Source organism: Balearica regulorum, chromosome 19 (assembly GCF_011004875.1).
Source record: "Balearica regulorum gibbericeps isolate bBalReg1 chromosome 19, bBalReg1.pri, whole genome shotgun sequence".
In the NCBI taxonomy this organism is placed as follows: domain Eukaryota; kingdom Metazoa; phylum Chordata; class Aves; order Gruiformes; family Gruidae; genus Balearica; species Balearica regulorum.
This window is the reverse complement of record NC_046202.1, coordinates 5789393-5811623: the sequence shown is the minus strand read 5'-3', so window position 1 is coordinate 5811623 and position 22231 is coordinate 5789393. Positions and strand designations below refer to the sequence as shown.

The 22231-nt window shown below is 50.9% G+C and overlaps 2 protein-coding genes across 4 annotated transcripts in view; one reads left to right on the top strand and one right to left on the bottom strand.

The window, feature by feature from the left end:
* Positions 1-17432, top strand: part of SUPT6H (SPT6 homolog, histone chaperone and transcription elongation factor) — a 28225-nt gene extending 10793 nt beyond the window's left edge. For all 3 annotated transcript variants that reach the window (XM_075771893.1, XM_075771891.1, XM_075771892.1), the window contains 30 exons: positions 325-426; positions 781-897; positions 1430-1519; positions 2010-2152; positions 2418-2569; positions 3079-3177; positions 3338-3467; positions 3559-3709; positions 4131-4285; positions 4889-5084; positions 5430-5569; positions 5648-5765; positions 6412-6488; positions 6663-6798; positions 7224-7361; positions 7672-7839; positions 8362-8489; positions 9591-9798; positions 10264-10411; positions 10666-10808; positions 11576-11716; positions 12798-12993; positions 13128-13366; positions 13641-13754; positions 14251-14375; positions 14858-14970; positions 15375-15452; positions 15541-15707; positions 16737-16924; positions 17105-17432. In XM_075771893.1, coding sequence (XP_075628008.1) covers positions 325-426; positions 781-897; positions 1430-1519; positions 2010-2152; positions 2418-2569; positions 3079-3177; positions 3338-3467; positions 3559-3709; positions 4131-4285; positions 4889-5084; positions 5430-5569; positions 5648-5765; positions 6412-6488; positions 6663-6798; positions 7224-7361; positions 7672-7839; positions 8362-8489; positions 9591-9798; positions 10264-10411; positions 10666-10808; positions 11576-11716; positions 12798-12993; positions 13128-13366; positions 13641-13754; positions 14251-14375; positions 14858-14970; positions 15375-15452; positions 15541-15707; positions 16737-16924; positions 17105-17291 — 4287 coding nt within the window. In that variant the 3' untranslated portion in view covers positions 17292-17432. The remainder of the gene's footprint in view (positions 1-324; positions 427-780; positions 898-1429; positions 1520-2009; positions 2153-2417; positions 2570-3078; positions 3178-3337; positions 3468-3558; positions 3710-4130; positions 4286-4888; positions 5085-5429; positions 5570-5647; positions 5766-6411; positions 6489-6662; positions 6799-7223; positions 7362-7671; positions 7840-8361; positions 8490-9590; positions 9799-10263; positions 10412-10665; positions 10809-11575; positions 11717-12797; positions 12994-13127; positions 13367-13640; positions 13755-14250; positions 14376-14857; positions 14971-15374; positions 15453-15540; positions 15708-16736; positions 16925-17104) is intronic.
* A 2689-nt stretch (positions 17433-20121) lies between these two features.
* On the bottom strand, positions 20122-22208 carry PROCA1 (protein interacting with cyclin A1). The gene is made up of 4 exons (XM_075771362.1): positions 21856-22208; positions 21011-21143; positions 20777-20911; positions 20122-20701 (listed from the first exon to the last, which is right to left on the bottom strand). Exons 1-4 carry the CDS (start codon positions 22043-22045, stop codon positions 20173-20175), a joined length of 987 nt encoding a protein of 328 aa, XP_075627477.1. The 5' UTR covers positions 22046-22208; the 3' UTR covers positions 20122-20172.
* Positions 22209-22231: the final 23 nt, after the last annotated feature.

The following is a 22231-nucleotide window of genomic DNA, read 5'->3' as shown; positions in this document are numbered from 1 at the left end:
GTTGGAACAGAGGATTTGGGAGTCTGGTGGGAAGTGGGGGTACCCTGACTTGATCGTCACAGAAGGTTTTGCACCATTGCAGGCCTTTCCACAAGCCTGTGACAGAATCTAGTGTAAAGTTGTCGCAGGTTTCCTGCATGCTCAGGAGATGCAGATATTGAAGTGCTGTCCTCAGAAAGCCCTGTGTGTCTGGGAGGTGCTGAGACCCCACAGGCAGCCTGCAGCTCAAAACAATAATTACCAGGCTTCTTGAAAACATGATAGCATGCGCACATGTGCCATGGTGTTGCATGTGCTTCTGCTTATCCTGTTGTCTTTTCGTAGTTGCGATCCATCCCAGTGAAGAGTGCTGAAGATGATGAGCTGGAGGAGGAAGCTGACTGGATTTACAGGAACGCATTTGCGACGCCCACCATCTCCTTGCAGGTAAAGGACTGTGCCTGGGACTTCTGTCCAAAGAGGACTTGAAGGTGCTGCGGATTTGCAAGAATAGTTGTCAAGAATGATTGAAATATCTCTGAGCCGTTGTGCACTTAGGACTAAACTAGTATTAGCCATGACATGCTTTTAACCATCAGTTACCTTGGCCAGATGCTGCTTCTCCATTTTCTGTTTAGCCAGTCAGGGCTAGGATGCTTTTCCATGGTCTAAAATTGGAGCATGTACCTAAGCCTGCATTCCCAGCTAACAAACGGGCCACTGTTTTCCAGTCTCACCCTGGACTGGTCTTCTGGGAGTCAGCTCAGGAATACAATCAACACAATGTGTTTCTCCTTTTAGGAAAGTTCTGACTACCTCGACCGTGGACAAGCCAGCAGCAGCTTCAGCCGCAAGGGGCCCAGCACCATCCAGAAGATTAAAGAAGCCCTGAATTTCATGAGAAACCAACATTTTGAGGTACTACACACCAGTCATTGCCAAAATAAAGTCTCAGTTGCTGTCTCCTTGTCCAGGCAGGATTAGCAGAGGGGCTGCTGGAAGTATTTAGGGTAGCAAACTAGAAGGGGCTGAGATACCATACCTGGTTGCCTCTCCTGTAACAAAATGGCGCTTCATTGGAAAGTGCAGCTCATCTTATGTGAGCTGTGGCAGGGCAGGTTTTTAAGGCCTGTTTGATGGGGCTGCTGTCATCATATTTCCCTGATCCTGGACAAGTTGATGCTAAATGAAGTGGAGGAATTTCAGAGCACCCTGAGCCTTGCTTGGTCCATTCAATCTGTTCTCTGAGATGTTGCCGGATGTTGCAGAAGCACTTTGGTCTATGTGATATATTATTTAGTGGAATGGTCTCAGGAGCTGGGGCATGGCTTGGTACTTCTCCCACGCTGCTGCCCCATTAGCTTGTTCTTCCATATGGAACAGAAGCACTCTCTGGTCTGCTGGCTGCCCAGTCTCTGCTTGGTGGTGATGAGTCTCATTTCTGACCCAGGTCCCATTCATCGCCTTCTACAGAAAGGAGTACGTGGAGCCAGAGCTGCACATCAACGACCTGTGGAAGGTCTGGCAGTGGGATGAGAAGGTGAGGGGTGTTTTCACTGCTTGTTATCCCACCAAGATTTAACGTGTCTTCCTGCTTAGCCCGGTACATTTGGCAGATTTTGTTTTGGCTGTGGAGAGCTTGTGTGCTTGTTTTACCCATGGGGTTTTTTTGTACGTTTACCATCATGTGGCGGTAAAGGGTTATCTGGAAAAAAGAGTGTTCATAACAGTCGTTCCTCTTCACTGAGCTCCTTTTGTGTAGTGGCTTTTCTTGCAAGGAGTACAAGTTCCTTCTCTACTATCAAGTAGATCCAAACCTTGATTTATTTTTTTCTGTTAATACAATTCATCTCTGAGATGAGACCTGCCATGGGTGTCGCATCTGGGCTTGGCTGCGGGTGAAGATTTTGATGATTATTTTTATATGACAAATATCCCAAGATCCTGGGAGCCCCTGTTTGGGAAGGGAGGAGTCAGATGTGACACAGAGCCATGGTGCATTTCACTGGAAGTCTTTGTTCTCATATTAGTGGACCCAGCTGAAGATCCGCAAGCAGAACCTGACACGTCTGTTTGAGAAGATGCAGGCCTATCAGTACGAACAAATCTCTGCTGACCCAGACAAGCCCTTGGCTGATGGAATAAGGGCCCTGGATACTACTGACATGGAGAGGTACGGTGCTATGACTTTTTTATATTCATTCCAAAGCGACTTAAAATGCACGTTAACTTGCCCAAACAGCAAAGGCAATCTGGCTGCTGCAGTGCATTGACTTTAGCCTCCCCACGAAGCCAGCAATGAGAAATATTTAAAACTCTTTTGGAAAATGAGCCCAAGCACTCCCTCTGCCTGACCTGCACCAGAGCAGGTTCCTTGAGTGCTCTTACCACAGCTCAGCTGCAAGCGGGGTATAACATGCTGGCTTTGCATGCCGTAGGCTGAAGGACGTGCAGTCCATGGACGAGCTGAAGGACGTGTATAATCACTTCCTGCTGTACTATGGGCGAGACATCCCCAAGATGCAAAATGCTGCCAAGGCTGCTCGAAAGAAGCAAAAGCGTATCCGAGAGGATGGTGAAGAGGAGGAAGGTTTGTCCCCAGATTTGATAGTCTCCTAATTGTGGGCTGATTGAAAATCCGTGTTCAGTAAGTAAAGTTTGTTGAAAAGCCCATGTGTTTGCACAGAGCGTCTCTGCTGTTCACTTCTATCTCAAGTTAGGCCCAGGTCTTCCAGGCTTCTCTGATAATTCTTAAAGTTTGCCACACGAGGTGCTGCTTTTCTGATGGACTAAATACCACTCCTTGTGGCAGAGGCCAAAGCAAGGATCAGCCACCTTGAAGTGTATTTTAATGTGCAACCCAGAGATATTGCTATTGAAACTGCAGCAGAGTGAAACTGTAGAGAAAACAATGTTTTCAGGGTGTTTTTCTAAATCTGAATAATTTAAGGCTACTGTGACCTTTGAGATGTGTTTGTGGAATTTAGGGAGACTGTTGCACAACGTAGGTTGTGTTCGATCCCTTTGCTGTGCTTCTGACACACTGCAGCTGTCTGGATGCCTCTGTAAAGAGCCTTGCTAAACATATCCTTCCCATAGGTGAAGGGGAGGATGCAGAAGATGATGAGCAGAAAGGACCCGAGCTGAAACAGGCTTCCCGTCGGGATATGTACACCATCTGTCAAACAGCTGGGCTTGGTAAGGGCTGTTGCGCTGTCATGCTGAGTTTGCAGTGGCCTGGCCTGCATGCTCTTTCTGGGTGGTGTGGCTTACTTGGAGAAGGAGGACTGGTAGTTTTGCTCAGTATAAACTACAGTACCCATATCCTTACTGGTTTTGTGGGGTTCCTTTTAACCAGATGGCCTGGCTAAGAAGTTTGGCCTGACACCTGAACAGTTTGGAGAGAATCTCCGAGACAGTTACCAGCGTCACGAGACAGAGCAGTTCCCTGCAGAGCCTCTGGAGCTGGCCAAGGATTATGTGTGTAGGTCAGTGTGGGGATCTTCATGGAGGTCCTGCGGATGTGAAGCAGAGGAGGAGATCTGGGGCTAAGCCTTCATGTTGCCTTTCTGCTTTTAGTCAATTCCCAAGCCCTGAAGCTGTGCTGGAAGGAGCCCGGTACATGGTGGCTTTGCAGATAGCCAGGGAGCCTTTGGTCAGACAGGTCCTGAGGCAGACTTTCCAAGAAAGAGCTAAAATCAACATTTCACCAACCAAAAAGGGGAAGAAGGTAAGGAAGGGAGTTCTGACTGTGTGAGTCAGTTCAGGGAAGGATCTAAATAACATACAAATACTCATTTTTGCATCTGAAAACTTCTCCCACATCAGTGGCAACTCTGAATAAATCTTAGAGCAGCATGTGAGCTGGGCTGTTGCAGAGGCCAGCTCAGCAGCGTGCTGCATTTTTAGTCTCAGCGTTTCGTCGGACCTGATTCTCACTGTTGAGATATTGCTTTCAATTATTGGAACAGTCTCTGTTTCTCTGGGACTGGGAATGAATTCCACTGTGTCCTGCTGGGGAAGGAAATGCAGACTGGCAGGCATAGGGGTGAGGGGGTATTGAATAAAAACCATTGTCTGCTATGGTATACAGAAGGGTCTTTCTTCATGAATGCCCTGCATGCATGCTGACGGTCTCTTCTCTCTCCCAGGATATTGATGAAGCCCACTATGCCTATTCCTTTAAATACTTGAAGAACAAGCCTGTGAAAGAGCTGCGAGATGACCAGTTCCTTAAAATGAGCCTGGCAGAGGACGAGACACTGCTAACTATAGATATCAGCATTGACATGAAAGGAGTGGAAGGGTGAGTCTTTACTGGCTGTCCCATCCGTGCCTTGGCAGAGCTTGTTCGTGCAGTGCTGCTGTGGTGTTAGAGCTCCTCTGTAACCTAAACTGCTCTTGGAAGTCATGGCCTGGTGCTTTCCTGCACCTTAAAGCCAAGCAGCCTCTTAGAGTCTTCCTTTTTTCTTCATCTTAATGAAAACTTTAGCAGACATCTGGCTTATTCATTTGAAGGCAAACTCTGAAGCCTTTAGGATTTTTGTGAAAGGTGATGCTTGTTTCCCAACCACCCTCACTGTGCAGCTCCTTGGATCCTTCCCTGCACATCTGAGTAGCCACACTGCGCGATATGGGTGTGCTGGAGTGGCTGAGGGCTGCTTTGCATTGTGCTGATCAGGCTCGTCTGTGCTGCCAGCATGGTGTTCAGCTGCAATCTGTCTAGCAGCATAGCTTTAGCAGCTAAAGGAATGTTTGATGGGAGGATTGGCTCTTCTCTAAATTTTTCAGGCAGCTTGCTGAATCTGAGCTGCTGCTATTACATCCCTGTGCAGGAATCTGCCAGTGGTGGTGTTTGTTTGCCAGTGTAGGCATTTGGAGCCCTTCTGTATCTCCTCATTTCTTGCAGTTACGGTAGCGACCAGACATACTTTGAGGAAATCAAACAGTTCTATTACCGGGATGAGTTCAGCCACCAGGTGCAAGAGTGGAATCGGCAGCGTACGATGGCCATCGAGCGGTCTCTCAACCAGTTCCTCTACGTGCAGATGGCTAAAGAGTTGAAGAACAAGCTGTTGGTGGAGGCCAAGGAGTACGTCCTCAAGGTGAGATGGGAGACAGATGGATTTGAGTCAGAGCTGGGTTACAAATGCTAACAGTCCTGCAGCATGGTGGGGATAGCTGCTGACAGGCCGTACACAGGCTCTTGGGAAGGAGGAGAAGGCAGGTGAGGGTCTGAGTCTGCTTCTTTCCCAAGGATGGAGAAAAAAGCAGATACCTCAGTGGGAGGGAGGATGGGCTCCATGGTGCTGGAGAGCTGGTCCCAATCCTGGCAGAATACACTGTCTTGCTGTCCTGAGAAGTCCACGACCTTCCCTCTGGAGAAGGGCTATGCCAAAGCACCTGCAGTGGATTTTCTTACTCCTCTCTCCCCTTCCCTGTTCTACCAGGCTTGCAGCCGGAAACTGTACAACTGGCTAAAAGTAGCCTCATACCGTCCTGATCAGCAGGTGGAGGAAGACGATGATTTCATGGATGAAAACCAAGGGAAGGGGATTCGGGTGCTAGGCATTGCGTTTTCCTCAGCCAGGTAGGAGGAAAGGAATTGCCTGTGGATCCACGTACAGCTTTAGCAGTCCTCCATATCTGAGTCATCTTTGTTTCGCAGGGACCACCCCGTGTTTTGTGCCCTTGTTAATGGAGAGGGCGAGGTTACAGACTTCCTCCGATTGCCACATTTCACAAAGAGAAGGAACGCCTGGCGTGAGGAAGAGAGGGAAAAGAAGGTGAGCCTTGTTGCAGCTATTGTCGAGATGAATGTCTGCACATTGCTTTTGGTACTGTGCAATCCGCTGTGGGCTCGAGAGGAATAGTCAGTCTGAAGATAGCTCGGGCCTTGCCACTCTTGCAGGCAAAAATACTGCCTTTTTCCCACCCTGTAATTATTCTGGCAGAACAGTTGCTTCCAGTTAGATCCCAATTCATCTCTTCTGCTCCTGCAACAAGGAGTGGCAGGGCCTTGCCATTCCCCAGTTCTGCTGGTTGTGAGTTTGTGAGCTTCTGTGGTCCGAGCCACAGAGATTTTCTCCCCTTTCCCTGATCACATTACAACAGCAAGAGGCTGTAGGACCTGCTGAAGATTGGGTCAGGCTTTTGACTTCCATTCCCTGCTTGCAGATTTCCTGTAACAACAGAGCATGATGCCATGACTCTTTCCTCTGCAGAGCTTTCCTATTTGTCCACAGAGGTCAGTAGCTGCAAGGCCTGCCTGTGGAAAAGGCATTTAGCCGTGTTCATGTCGTGATGGCAGATCAGGGTGACTGGGGGGAAGGATTTGCCCTGTGAAATAGGAACCCAGGTCTGGTAGCTAGCTCAGTGCAGAACTCGGTACTCTTGCTTTTCTACTCTGATCTGTCTTGCTTTCCTTTCCAGGCCCAGGATATTGAAACCTTGAAAAAATTCCTCCTGAACAAGAAGCCTCACGTGGTGACGATTGCAGGCGAGAACAGGTCAGTCTGTGTTCCTTCCACTTCCCAGTCTCTTTGCAGTCCTTTCCTCATGCCTGTCCACATTTCACTGTTTCTGTCCATGGTGTGAGGTAACCCGTTGGGGTTATCTTCCTAAGTGATGCCAGGACCCAGCTTTGCTCTCTCCCCTCAATCCCCTTGGCCGTCTCTCCCTAGGGATGCTCAGATGCTGATGGAGGATGTAAAGAGAATTGTTCATGAGCTGGATCAAGGGCAGCAGCTGTCCTCTATCGGGGTGGAGCTGGTGGACAATGAACTGGCCATCCTCTACATGAACAGCAAGAAGTCTGAGGTGAACCTTCTGTTATTCCAGCTCTCTCTTAGTCTGTCACTCATTTGTGCTGTCTCATCCTCCATTTGTTCTGCTGGCCCTGCATTGTGTCATCCGCTGCCTCATGTGATCCAGCTAGACAGTGACGTACTGATCTTTGGATCAAGGCAAAACATCTTATTTAGGCTTCCCTGAAGAGATCAGTGCAAGCAGATATACAGAGTAGATATTGATGTAGTCTGAAATGCATCTTGCTCGGCTGAGTGGATGGGGTTGTTTTATTACTAGTTGCAGCAGCGTCCTGGGAGCCTTTGACCTCAGCTCTCTTTGCCCTGAGCACCAAATGCTTTCCTTGTTCCAGTCCCTGTCTGATGTGTCTTTGCTATTTGTGCTCCCAAGTGTGAAAACACCATCAGAGTTTTCCCTGATGCTCTGGCCTCTTGCAGAATGAGTTCCGGGATTACCCACCTCTGCTGCGTCAAGCTGTCTCCCTTGCTCGCCGCATTCAGGACCCCCTCATAGAGTTTGCCCAGGTCTGCAGCTCCGATGAGGACATTCTCTGCCTGAAACTCCACCCTCTGCAGGTAACTATCCTTGGCCAAGGCAGGTCCTTCTCTGCAAAAGAAATTGGCCTCGGAGGCCTGGGACAGTTTGCTGTCAAAGAAAAGTATTCCAGGTTGAACTGGTGCAAGTTCTGTCTGTTCTATGCCATTATCAGGCTATATAGCACCTTTTTTGTGTGTCCTTTAGTTCATCTGCCTCCAGGCTGTTCTTGGGTAACTCTGAGATGCAGTACAGCTTCTGAGAGCCATTCTGTTGTGTTGGGCTCAGTTTGCTGATGGCAAGGTGTTGCACCCATGTCTTTGCTAGGCTAACGCCTCTCCTTTCTGCCAGGAGCATGTGGTGAAGGAGGAACTGCTGAATGCCCTCTACTGCGAATTCATAAACCGTGTGAACGAGGTGGGAGTGGATGTCAATCGGGCAATTGCTCACCCTCACAGCCAGGCTTTGCTGCAGTACGTGTGTGGCCTGGGACCACGCAAAGGCACTCATCTGCTAAAGGTAAACAGGCCTCTGTCCCTGCCTACAGAAACACCAAGAATGTGCGAGTTGGCCTGACGACAGTGCTGTTAGGAACTGAGTCGGGATCCTGTGTGCCAGATGCAGCTGACAGCTCTGTTGACATGTGTTTTAGTATGTGTTATCTCACTGCGCCTAACCCCAAAGCTGTGTGTGGACTTATGTCCTTGGTAGACCCAAGCAACTCAGCAAATCCATCAATCCTAGCTAGCTCCTGAACCCACAGGAATGGTTGTACTGTTACAGTATCAAAACGCCTCCGTGCTGTAGAAAACACAAGGCAAAAAGCCAACACTTTTCCCAAGAGTTGGAGCTTCTCTATGTGGAGTCATCTCCTTTCATACAACGTTGAGACACGGGCACGGAGTGACAATTTATGAGTTGTGATGGGCTTGATTATGTCAGATGCTTTGAAGTCTGCAGTGTCCAGTGTGAGTCCTTTGCTTTTTCTAGAGAACTCTTGTGTTTGAATAGAAAGGTTTATACTATTACCTCTCTCTCCAGATCTTAAAACAAAACAACACACGTCTGGAGAACAGGACCCAGCTGGTTACGATGTGTCACATGGGACCCAAAGTGTTTATCAACTGTGCTGGCTTCATCAAAATTGACACGGCATCGCTGGGCGATAGGTGGGTATTGAGTTGCATTCCATGTTATATGGGGTATGGACTTGGCATGAGCGACAGGCTGAAGCAATCTTTTCTGCGGAGTCCGTGTTCCCAGGGGTTTCTGTGTGGCCCCTCTGATCTCTGGCCAAGTTCAGGTATTGCTGGTTATTAATCTGATTCTTAAGGGCAGCTAAACTCGCACAGCAATGTGAGCTGCAGAACATTAATTATATAGCTTACTATGGTTTGAAAGACCCTTTGTGGTCAAGAGGAACTACACTAAAAACAGTTGTTCCCTAACATAGTCGTCATGCATGTCCGTCAGCAACTCCTGTGCATTTTTGCTTAGTTTCTGCCTAGTCCTACCATCAGCATTTTATTTTTCTAAAGTTTCAAACTTGAGGCATAATTCAGCAATTTAGCTTCCTCTTAAACTAGTAACAATACCGGGAAGTTTGTAGAGCGTTAGGTTACTGGTAACTAAACAAGAGATGTGTGGTTGGAGGACAGCAGTAACCTAGTTTTCTAAATCTTTTAACTGACTGCTTTGCACAGAAGGGTCACTTGTTGGAAAAGTGCTTTCTCTGGGGCTGGCGCAGTATCCTTCTTGCCTTTGAAAAGCAGTCTGAGAAAGGACACCTGGCTGAATCCTTATGCCAAGTGAGCCGACCCCGCTAGGTGCCTGGTTCTTGGAGGATAGAAATCCCAGAGATGCAGGGAGCAAAGTGTAGCCTCATCCAAACAGCTAGCTGCAGATGGCCGCACTGCCAGTGCGCAGCACTTAATTTGTAGGAGAGAAACTATAAAGAGCTGTGTGCTCAGAGCAGCTATAGCACACAGAGCGATCACATCTAGATAGCAGCCAAAATGCCTGGCTGTATCTTTGCAGTGCAGGAGCTTCAGCCTGGAATTTGTCATGTCTTGCCTGGGTTCCTGTTGATTTAGCAATGAAGAATTCATTGTCTCCTTTTTTGAGTAGTTTGTTCCACTGAGGGCAGCAGTGGCAAAGCAGCCACATGGCTAATAGTGGTCCTCAACAGTGTGATTTATTATTGAGCTGAAGGAAGTGACTCTGGAACCCTGCAGAGTCCTTATCTGAACGTTGCTTTGGTTTTATTTTAGTACCGATTCCTACATCGAAGTCCTAGATGGGTCTAGGGTCCATCCTGAAACCTATGAATGGGCAAGAAAAATGGCAGTGGATGCCTTGGAATATGATGAGTCGGCAGAGGATGCTAATCCCGCAGGAGCTCTGGAGGAGATCTTAGAAAACCCCGAGCGTCTGAAAGACCTGGATCTTGATGCCTTTGCTGAAGAACTGGAGAGACAGGTGCGCTGGGGGTTCCTGGTGCTGAGAAACAGAGGAGAAGCTCTGCTGTCCAGCTCCTTTTCTTAAGTTTTATAGCTGGTGACCCTTATCCTTTTTAGGAGCTGAGCATTAGCTGTTGCCATTGTAAAATATATAAACAGCCACGATGAGTATTCAGTGTCTGACAAGGGCATGTAGTAAATACTTGCGGAAAGTACACTTGGGGCAGAGGGAGGAAGGAGGCAGCAGTCAGTAATTAGACCGTTTAAGCTGTCCTCCCTGAACTGATCTAACTGTTTTCTGAACTCACTGGTACTTTTGACCTCCTCAACACCCTGTGACTGAATTCCATGGCTGATGGTGCATTCCTCTTTTTTTAAATTTGCTGTTTGATAAGTTCCTTGAGTTCTTTCATAACTTATATTGGATTCCCTATTTACCTTCTTCCTGCTGCTTATGGCTTTGTAACCTTTGAATACCACGCAGGGCTACGGTGACAAGCATATCACTTTATATGACATTCGAGCTGAACTAAGCTGCAGGTACAAGGACCTGAGAACGCCATACCGTTCTCCAAACACCGAAGAGGTCTTCAATATGCTGACCAAAGAAACTCCAGAGACGTTTTATATAGGTACATCCCTGTTTATATCCCTAGTTTCTGTCATCCTAACTTGACTTAGGCTGTGTAAAGATGGGGCAAAGGGATCTTGGTGAGGGTGCTATTGGGATGGTGCTGTGGTGGCAGGTATGCGAAGCAGCTTTTCAGGTACCTGGGTATCTCCTAACACCTTCATGCACAACTACCTTTGATTGAGGGAACTGCCCAGCCTTGCAGTTGGCTTTTAGTTTTTCATTCTTTCCTCCTTGTCTCCCATCACACTGCAGGTAAAATGATCATCTGCAACGTGACTGGGATAGCCCACAGGCGGCCACAAGGAGAAAGCTATGACCAGGCAATACGGAACGACGAAACCGGCCTTTGGCAGTGTCCTTTCTGTCAGCAGGATAACTTTCCAGAGCTCAGCGAGGTGAGGCTGCTTCTCCTAATGGGCCTGCCTTTGTCAGGAGTCTGCTGTCGGCAGGCTTGAGCATTTTGTAGGGTTCTTAAGAGACGAGGTATCAGAGCCAAGATTGTGTCTGCAATGCCCCAGGATCCCAATCTGAGCGTGGCCTTTGGCTGCAAATATAGTCTGTTCCACTTTTGACTAATTGCCTCAATCTAGGTTTGACAGGTCCTTTATGGACCTGTGCATTATGGATTTTAGTGAACTGGACTGGGAGTGAAAAGGACTTGGGACTAAGCTGACCACATACATAAAGTAGGCTCGTTTGTGGTTTAGGGGAGTGGGTTTTACGCAGAGAAACTGCCCGTGACACTGAGAACAGAAGGCTGTTCTGCCACCTTCTCAATTTTAAGAACTTACTTGGACTCCCTGCTGCTTAATGCAGCTGTACTTTAGGTCTCTTCTAAACACTGCTGAATTCCAGCCTTGGTAATCCGTGACTTTAAAACCCTATAGCGTTCATTAGAAACCAGCCCTAGCTGCAGGCTTGTATTCAGGGTCTAAAAATGTTCTGACCTTCCTGGTTGTAAAGCCCCATAAGCTGAGCGGAACCAAAGTGGGAAGATTGCATTACTGGGTAACATTCGTTGAAGTCTCCTGTCCTTTGCCCTTCCACATGTCTCTGCTGGCTGCACTGGTTTGCTGACACAGTTTTTAGGCTTGTTTGAGTGTGAGCTACCAGGGCTATTTTGTTTCCATGCTGAATGACTTTTACTTTTGCTTTACTCAAGGTTTGGAACCACTTTGACAGTGGTTCCTGCCCAGGTCAGGCCATTGGAGTGAAGACACGTCTGGATAATGGCGTCGCTGGCTTCATCCCAACAAAATTTCTTAGCGATAAAGTGGTCAAGCGGCCAGAAGAAAGGGTGAAGGTATGAAAGCAGAGGATTTTCACATATCCAGCAAGAGCTGGAAGAGCATGGAGCCAATACCAAAGATTCAGAGTTTGGTTAATAACACTGTTCCCTAAATGACTTTTCAAACCTTATTTTCGTTTAAGGACTTGAAATCGGCAGCAAGTTCAGGGTCTGGTTAGTGTCCTTCTCCCACAGTGCAAATCTGCCTTGGCAGCTGGTGGGAACCATGTTAATCAGTTAACATGTTGCACTGCTGGAGGATTTATTATAGTCTGGCTAAAGTCTGGGTTTAGGAGACCAGAAGGCATTCTAATGCAGAGCTGCCCTTTGTTTCTGGCTTTCTAAAGAGTTCACAGAACTTCTGTTAGATGTGCAAGGGTCACTTTCCCTCTCATGGCTTTTTCTTCTGTCTCAATTCATTTGTGGAGGTCATCAGAGTTACTGGTCTTGCTTGGGACCAGTCTGAAAGAAACAGAATCACATATTTTGATCACATGATTAAATAGAGGTTTAACCTTTGCAGTCTTCTTGGGTCTCCCTGACAGTTCATACAGGTGATGGATAATCCTGTAAGCTCAGAGGTCTCTTAGCATTTCTTTAAAGAGTCGTTAACTTCAGCACGGTTAACTGGACTAAGACATTGCTGGTTTTGTGGTGGTATTTTCCGTTTCCCATTTAATTAGAGCCGTCTTTTGGGTGTTTTCCACTGTTTCTGAAAAGACTTAACTGCTTTCTTGCACATAGTGAAGTCCAGCTTTGCTGTTCCCATTGTTAAAGATACATAAAATAGAAAACTTAACCGTCTTCGGCCTCCAGACATGCAATTTGCAGTGTGGTATGGGGCATAGGTAGTGGATGTGCTGGAGAACTGCCCATTTTTCCTTTAATGTCTTTTGATTCTAATCATCTTGGGGATCAGTTGGTTTTCAGTTGGTATGGAAGGATTACTTTTAAAGGTTGTTATCAGTCTGAAGTATGTGAGGCAATTTGTACCTCCTCATTGGCAGCGTGACCCCACACAGGTCGCTCTGTAGCGGAGAGAGGCTGGTGTATCAGCCAGACTTGCTGCTCAGCTTTGCCTTCCCCTCTCCTGTAGGTGGGAATGACCGTTCACTGCAGGATTATGAAGATCGACATTGAGAAGTTCAGTGCAGACCTGACCTGCAGGACCTCAGACTTGATGGATAAGAACAATGAGTGGAAACTGCCTAAAGACACTTACTACGACTTTGACTCTGAGGCAGCAGATCACAAACAGGAAGAAGACCTGAAAAGAAAGCAGCAGCGGACAAGTGAGTCTCTCATTTTTCTCTCCCTCGTAATGCCAGTCTTCCCAGGGTGCTTCAGGAGAACAAGCTCAATTAGACATATTCTTGGAATGAAGCAGTTCCTCTTGGAAGCCTAAACGCTCCTCTTTGTCCTCTAGCATACATCAAGAGAGTAATTGCTCACCCATCATTCCACAACATTAGCTTCAAGCAAGCTGAGAAGATGATGGAGACCATGGACCAAGGGGATGTGATTATTCGGCCGAGTAGCAAAGGGGAGAACCACCTGACTGTCACCTGGAAGGTGAATGATGGGATTTACCAGCACGTGGATGTCAAAGAAGAGGGCAAGGAGAATGCCTTCAGTCTGGGCTCCACGCTTTGGATTAACACAGAGGTAAGAGCCCTGCAGAGCATGCCAGGGAAGGACTCGGCAGGGAAGGAGAAGTACCTATTTGGCAGGGACAGGTTGGCACAGCCCTTTTGTCCTTGCAGCTGCTTTCAGACTGTTGGAGAGTAACTTCCATTGCAGTTCTCCAGATTCTTAAACAATACTCAGGTCTTTTTTTCTTTTCTCAAAGCATCAAGCCTTGCTGTGCAGAATGTATGACTGAGAATCAGAGTTCCTCATCATGCACCTTACATACCTCTTTAAATGTGTTTGTTTAAAGGAGTTTGAAGACCTGGATGAAATTGTTGCTCGCTATGTCCAGCCAATGGCTTCTTTTGCCAGAGACCTGCTGAATCACAAATACTATCAGGACTGCAACGGTGGAGACAAGAAGGTAAGCCTGTCCCAGGCTGTGGTAGCTTGTGTGGGAGATAAAGGAGCATAGTATAAGTTTTTCTTTGTCTCAGGAAAGGTCTTAAACTCTTTGAGTCTGGCATGAGCTGCTGCTGGACTGAGCTCTCTGATCTTCCTCTTGTTACCTGGGGCTTGGCAGTCCCTTTCCAGCTGTCTCAGGGGGATTCTGTCTTGGAGCAGTGGAGTTAGGACATGGAAGTAAGGTGTGCTACAGTGGTGTGCCAGGGCAGCAGAGGGTTGCCCTGCCAGGAAATGTCACTGAAGGGAGAGTATAGGCTTTCTGTGACCTGGTGATGTTTGGGCACCAACCCTGCGCAGAAACGGTGCAGTTGGTGGTCCTCGTTGGATCACTGGCATCAGGGCTGAGGAGAAAAAGGGCTGACTGCAGCATGGAGGGAGATATCCATAGGCCCTGTGTGTTGCTAAAAACACAGGCTCTCCTGAGCATTTCTCTTCCTCTCTCTTTCTTTAATTAGAAGCTGGAAGAGCTGCTGATAAAGACTAAGAAAGAGAAGCCAACGTTTATTCCCTACTTTATCAGTGCCTGTAAAGATCTGCCTGGCAAATTCCTGTTGGGATATCAGCCTCGAGGCAAGCCAAGGTAAGTGAGAGGCAAGCCCAGCAGCTGCAGCTGAGTAGTCAGTACCACACCTGAACTTCTTGCTGCCAGTTTCTCTTCAGCTCTGTCAGTATCCCCCTAAGTCAGACCTCCCCTTACCCAGGGTTTGGCCTCCTGACAGTGGAGAACCCATGTCTAGCAGTAAATCTCACCCAGGAGACTCCTATTTCTAACCAGCTGGCTCCCACAAGCAGTACTGCCCTGTGCAGAGGGTGTCATGGGTATAGGCAATCAGTGATAGATTTTTGTATGGAAAGGCATGATACTTTGGAACAATTGTTTGAAACCAAATGAAAGTGTCTCAGATAGGTCTGTCCGTTAATCAGTACAGCCATCGCCTGAGTTTCTAGGTCTTGCCTGTTCTGACTGTGACCTGTCAGTGTGAGGGTGCTGTACAGCGGCAGGTATGGCTCTGAAGCAGCCTGTCGTCTCTTGTGCTCTCCTGCATTCACTGCTTCTCACAGGATAGAGTATGTGACAGTGACGCCAGAAGGATTCCGCTACCGGGGACAGGTCTTCCCTACCGTGAACGGACTCTTCCGATGGTTTAAAGATCATTATCAGGACCCAGTTCCAGGTGAGCATCCCAAAATCTGAGTGCTTCAGCTGTTTGTTTCATGGGTGACACGCAGTAGGAGCCGTTAGTAAAGGACAATTCCATGTTCTTTGTCCCTGAAATGAGGATTTTCCATAAGCGGGAAGTTTCAAAGCAGTACTCAAGTGTTTGGCTTCCATGGATCCATTGAGAGCTCTCCTGAGAGTTAATCTTTCAGCCAAGTGGGCCACGCAGCAAAGGCTGGGCTTGTCCCTTTCCTCTCCCTTAGCCTCCCCCGCCATACCACCCTGCACACACCATTCCTTGGTAAAATAGCATCTTGCCAGTATGAGTGTTGCCTTCATTTTTTCAAATCCTGAGTTTCAGGTCAGTAACTCCTCTTCAGAGAGAAATAATGTATTTCTCTTATTTTATATTTTACACAGGTATTACCCCCAGCAGTAGCAGTCGGACCAGGACTCCAGCCTCCATTAATGCTACTCCGGCTAACATTAACCTGGCAGGTCAGTGCAGGCCCTTTCTGCTTGGAATCAGGATGCGAGCTCCTTTCCCAGGTTCTGCTTTGTCTAACACGATGGGTCTTTCTTGCAGACCTGACCCGTGCAGTGAACGCTCTACCACAGAACATGACCTCCCAGATGTTCAGTGCCATCGCTGCCGTGACAGGCCAGGGACAGAACCCAAATGCCACCCCTGCGCAGTGGGCATCCAGTCAGTATGGCTACGGAGGCAGCGGAGGCGGCAGCAGCGCGTACCACGTAGGTGTCACTTAAATTTCTGAGAAGAGGTGGTGCGTGACTTCTCCTCGCTGCTAGAGTCCCATGAGGGCTCACCTGGGAGCATAAGGGGTTACTCACTGCTTGGGATCATCCGGTCCTAGTCGTGTACCCGTGGTGCTGCACAGGGGAGCCTGGCTGGATTCTTGGACCGCGTTTCTTCTTGCCTCCTGTGTCTGAGGAAATGAAGCACATAATACAGCCCTGCTCTGAGGGGAGTTGAAGACCAAATAGGTCTGGCCCCCAAGGAATGTGGCAGGGTGGAGAGGTGGGATCCAGCGGTGAGGGCACACAAACTTCTGATTGTGCCCCTGAATTGGCAACGTGAGCTGCCAGTGGAAGAGATTAGCTGTGAAACTATGTGCTGAGTTTGCAGGGCTTTTCAGCTCAGCGTGCTAATCTCCGAGCAGCACCGGCAGGCGAACACCTCAGCCTGACCGAACGCCCGGAGGCTTTGTAAGGAATAAGATGGAATTGGACAGTTTCGGCTCACGCTGAAGTTTTTCCTCATGTGTGCTGGTGCCTACCTCCTCCCAGCCACGCTGCCAGCTCCCCCGCTGACCCTGAGGTTAAATCCAGCTGCAGAAGGACTGAGGTGCCTGGGTACAAGAAACGCACCCTGACATTGGAGATCTAATGAAGAGATGCTGCAAGACAAGGCTTGCAGGGAGGAGTGATCCTCTTTTAGACCACCTTGGAAGGCTTTCACGGAGTTTGGCACAGTAAATGCCGAGCTGGGGATGGGCAGGGACTGTGGATAACCCAGTGTATTAATCATCAAGACAATCTGAAGGAAAAAGATGGTGAACACTGGTAGGCAAAGAGACTAAGCACTGCATTGGACAAGCAGTGAGCCAGCTAGCTTGGGATGTGGGAGGGAGCCATCTCAGGAGCAGCAAGGGCGTGCAACAGCCTCCTGGGCGAGCAGGGCAATGCAGAGCATGCCAGACCTCTGCCCTGCAGCCTGGCAGGGTTTGCTTTCTGTCCCCTGATAGCATCTGCTCTCTGCAGGTCTTCACGACTCCAGCACAGCAACCGGTGGCCACCCCTCTGATGACCCCCAGTTACTCCTACACTACCCCCAGCCAGCCGATTACAACACCCCAGTACCAGCTCCAGGCCAACACCACACCCCAGTCCACCCAGTCCCAGACACAGTCGCAGCCATCGTCCAGCTCCAGGCAGAGACAGCAGCCAAAGTGAGTGGCTCCAGCGCCGGGTTCCTGTATCCGTCTGTGTCCCATCTTGATTGCATTTGTTGATTTTTGTTGAACCGGTGTGGTGGCATTACTTTGCACCTTCCTGCATGGGACCCTTGGGGAGGGGAGGGCGGGGAAGCTCCTCCGCTAATGTCTCACCTCTTGCCTGTGTCATTGCAGGACCAACAGTCACGCTGCGATCGACTGGGGAAAGATGGCCGAGCAGTGGCTCCAGGAGAAGGAGGCCGAACGGAGGAAACAGAAGCAGAGGTTGACTCCTCGCCCGTCTCCCAGCCCCATGATCGAGAGCACACCCATGTCCATCGCTGGGGACGCCACGCCACTGCTGGATGAGATGGATCGATAGGCCGTGCTGGACCTGACCCGTAACCTCCGTTCCCTTCTCTAGGAAGGGGAAGGGAGAGTGAACAGTTGAAAACAACTTCCCTTCCCTTAGCCACATAACTCCTGTTTTATACGTCGTGAGATGGTGGGAAATGACTCTTGGTGATGTGCACCTGAGCGAACAAATAGACTTGGCGGGGCTGGTCTAAATATATTTACTATATATATAAAAATATATCATAGGAAGAGACGCTGTAGTGGCCTCTGTGTTCCAGGCCCTGGTTCACCACTTTGGAAGGTCAGCAAAGTAATTACGAGGTCGAACGACTCTGACCTTGCACGTGCACAGCAGTCTGCTTTCACTGGAAAGACTAGGAAGCAAGCGTAGCTGAAAGTGCAGACCGTCGGCCTGGAGTGAGCCTGTTCCATTTGGATTCTCCCAAACCCTGACTGTCACCTCTCCCTGTCCCGAGAGCACAAAGCAAAGTCACGGGGGTTGTGACAAGCAAACCGGAGTTCTCAAAAAGTTTCTGTTGTCGTTTGCTCCGTGTTTTCGTGTGTAACGGGCTCTGCAGAGTGTGTGCCAACCCCCAGCTGTGTTTGTAGGGGTCTAGCACAGCAGCTCCGGGGCTTGGGGTCTTGCAGGAGAGAAATGCAGCTGTCATACCAAAGGCTTGCTCTCTCCTCTGGCTTCTTTTGGAACAATATTTATTTAGTTTTGATTTATTTTTTTTTTTAATCAGACTGCGAAGCAAAACACCAGCCAATGGCAGCTTTCTTGAGCGCGGGACAGAGTGGGCTTAAAACACTGCAAGAGCAGCCGCTCCTACGGTGGAGAACACGAAGCAGGCGGGAGTGCATGGCATCCTCCTCCGTATCCGCTTAACCCTGCCCAGTTGTAACCAAGAGGGGTGAATAAATAGTGTTTCTACTGAACGCTAGTTGAGAGGTTTTCTGCCTGCACCCTGTGCTGCCTGCCTGCCCTCTCCTTTTAGCAATGGATTTGCTTAGAAGCAGAGTTCAGTGGTGAAAGTCAATGCTCCTTCTTCCTTTGTTGCTTGGAGTTGCCCTCTGTGTGCTGAAACTTTCCCAGAGAAGCTGATTTCTGTTGAGCTGATAAAGAATAATGTTTTGTTTTGAATGCGTTGTATAGAGACATCACACCGCCATCCGGGGCACCTCATGGAGGTACTGGGGGGCCTGGGAAGGGGGGGCGGATAACGCAGATAACTTTGGTCATGTCAGAAACAGCCCACTGCAGTATTACAGAGCGACTGCTAGTGCTGAGAGCCATTTCTGAACTGGAAAGTTCCTACTGCACACACTTTCCTCTCTCCTGCTTTGTTAGTAGGGATTTTCTGGGGAAGCAGAGTCTTTGTTCCTTCCAAGTGCTCCTGGTTAGCCTCCTCTCGCTAGGAAATGAGCAAGAACAGCAGATCTTAAGAAACAAAGGTCTTTTTTTGCATGTAAATGCTCCTGAAGAATGGCAGCAACCCGGGAGACAAAGCAAAGCTGTTTCCACAGAGAAATGCAGGTCCTGGCTTCCCCCCATCTCCTCAGCAGTACCGGGGGGCTGACACAGTCCTGTTCCTCCTCTGCATCGGGGCAGACCAGGCCGGAGGACCGTGTTCCAGGGCCCGCGGCTGCCGTAGGTTGCAGGTGTACTAATCTTATGCTATTTTTTTATTTTATCAAAATCTGTATGATGGGAATTTGACTAGGAGCAGCTCCTTACCAGGGATGTATTGGATTCCTACGGGGAGGGGCTAGTTGTGCATTGTCGGCTCCTTTTTGGCTGTCTTTGGTTTTAGTTTTCCCTGACCATCAATAAAAAATTCTACTTTTGGGAAGCTGTCTGCATGCCACATGTCTGTGCTTCCTGCAGTGACGGTGTGGTCGCTGCGAGGACTTTGCACCCATTAGCAGTGCTCGAGAGTGTGCGATGCCTCGCTACAACCTTGGTATTTCCCTCCTGGGCTCTTGTGGTCCACTTATTTCAGGGATTTGGGATTGCACCCCATGCTCTTTTGGGAACAGTGGGGTTTGCACGGAGCAGCTCTGCTCTGTCTGATCTCCCAAGGCTGTGTCGTAGGAAAACAGAAGACAGCACTCGCCTCCTGTTGCTCCAGCTTTTTCTGATTCTGGAATTCGGTGCTGGTGAGGGAAGATCTTTCTACCGGCCTCACCAGGCAGGAGAGGGGCCGCCGTGCCCAGCCCCGCTCCTTGCTCAGAAGCGCTTTGCAGGAGTTGGTGGCAAAGCTCCGTCTCTGGGTGCTGCCCTCAAAATCTTCGCTACAGGAGCCCAGTTATCAGCGAGGGGAGCAAGTTGGGCCAGGCAGGGACACAGGCAGCTTGCCCTGCTCCTTTCTCTCCCCGGGCAGTGTCTGCCTTTGTCCCAGGGCTGGAAAAGCTTCTACTGTCCCACTCCAAAGAGCTCCTGCACCATGTTTGAGGAGCCTCCGGGGAAGGGCAAGGAGCTGCCCATGGCTGGGGGCTGGAGAAGGAAGGAGTCAGTGCCAGCGTGGGAGCACCGTGCGTCTCCCAGCCTGGGAAAAGGCAGCGGGTTAAGCAGAGGAGGGAGCAGGGACGGTGCAATTCATGAACTGGTCCTCCAGAGAAATGCACCCCTGGGGAGCTGGAGTTCGACCAGGGCTCTGCCGGCACGGGGCCAGGGAGATGACGTGAGCCAGTGGGAGCAGTGAGGAACAGCTCGAACCCACCCAATACCCATCCAGCTCCAGGCGCTTCCCCTCCCGCAGCCCCACAAGTGGGATCAGCCCTGGGATTCCCCTTGGATGCCTCCCCCAGGAGCGATCCATCCTCCCCACGGAGACGGGGCTGAGGCTGCGGCATCTGCTCAAGCGACCAACTTTATTACACAGCCGGGACCCGCGAGGGGGGAGTCAGAGCCATCGTGCAGGCTCTGCCTCAGCTTTGCTTTTCAGCCTCTTCTTTCTGTTTCTCTCCTTCCTCCTCCTCTTCCCGCTAGCAGTGGGGACCGGGGCTGGGGCTGGCTCCCTGCCCAAGCCCTCCTGTGCTGGGGCATCACTCAGGATGGTGTTGGCTGCTTCCCCCGAGTCTGGCAGCAGGGCCTGTGGGTCCTGCCCAGGGGGGGCGGTGGCTGCAGAACGGCTGAGCTCCCCATTTTTGGAAGGGCCTTTCTTTTTCGGGCCTTTCTTTTTCAGACCTTTCCCCTTCTTTTTGTTGTCTTTCTTCTTCTTCTTCCTATCTTTCTTGGCTGCCTTGGGGGGGGACAGCGGGTGGGCAGGTGCGTGATGCTCCACTGGGATGGCTCCTCCACCCGTGCTGCTCCACGGGGGGCTCAGAGGGAACCCCCCGGGCCTCGCTGCCCGGTCGATCAGCTCCCCACCAAACTCATACAGCACCGGCTCCCTGGGCACCGCGATGGCCACCGTGTTGTACGCCTTGCACCTGCAGAGAGGTGGGGTGAGGTGAGCCCCGGCGGGGCCGAGCAGGGGGGTGGTCTCTGCAGCGGGGGACGCTCACCAGACGTAGAGGTAGGGCTCCACGCATTCCTCCTTGTAGGTGAACTCGAAGCAGGGCACCTGGATGACGTTGAAGAAGGCCTGGCCCACCACCCGCGAGGCTGTGTCGTTCACCTGCCTCAGGCACTCCTTCAACCTGCCACGGGGCACAGCCGGCGTGAGGGGGGCAAGGGGTCCTGGGACCCCCCAGGATGGAGGGATGCTGCGGGGCACGGCCAGGCACGGGCCCACTCACCTGCGGTCGCAGTCGCAGTGGCTGATGGTGTGCCAGCGCAGGTTGCGGTACCCGTAGCGGGCGGTGAAGGGGTGGATGACGTGCTGGCAGTGGTCGTGGTCCCGGCAGCACCGGTCCGTGTCGCGGTGTTCCCCTGCAGGGATGGCACGGCGTGCAGGCAGGGCTGCGGGCAGCCCCACGCACGGGCTGGGGGGTTGGGAGCAGGGCTGGACTGGGACTGAGCTGGGCTAGGACTGGGATCAGAATTAGATCAGACTGAAACAGGACTGGGATCAGACTGGGACTGGACTGGCGCTTGGATGGGGACTGGGGCTGCACCAGCACCACAGTGGGAATGAGAGTGGGACGAGTCTGGGATCAGGATGGGGACCAGGACCGGACCAGGACCAAGAGAGGGACTAGGCTGCGATCAGGATAGGGACTGGGAGTGGAGCAGGTTGGACCAGTACCAGGATGGGGACCAGAATGGGAGCAGAATGGCCCAGGGACCAGGGTGGGGACTGAGGGTGAATCAGGACTGGACCAGGACCAGGATGGGGACAATGATGGGACCAGTGTGAGGATCAGGATGGACCAGCCCTGTGATGGGGAGTAGACAGAGGTGAACTGGTGGGCTGGGACTGAACCAGCACTGGGGTTGGGACTGGTCTGAGACATGGGGCTGGGGACTGGAGGGGACCAGCACTGGGATGGGACTGGACTGGGATTGATGGAGACTGATGTAGCACTGGGATGGGGTGAAGCAGGGATGGGATGGGATGGGATGGGATGGGATGGGATGGGATGGGATGGGATGGGATGGGATGGGATGGGGGGACAAGTAGCAGCGGCCTCGCCGCCCTTACCCAGCTGCTCATAGGCATCCGCGTTGCTGCCCGCGCCGCACCACAGCGTCCCGGGGTAGGTGAGCCCACGGCGGGCACGGGGCCGTCCCGGTGGGGCCGCTCCAGTGCCGGGTGCCGCTCCGGGGACGGCTGCCAGGAGGAGGAGGAGGAGGAGGAGGAGGAGGCGGCAGAGCAGCCCCTGGGCGCACATGGCACCGCGCCGCCCGCCGCCGTGGGGCCGCCTTATAGCTCCGCGCAGCCCGCCCACGCGGGGCGGCTCGGCACGGCACGGCACGGCACGGCACGGCACCGTGCGGAGGGGCCCGGAGAGCCGGGATGCTGGAGCCGCTCCCCGGAGCCGCGGTGCATCCCACACCCCGCAGCCCGCGGGGAAGGG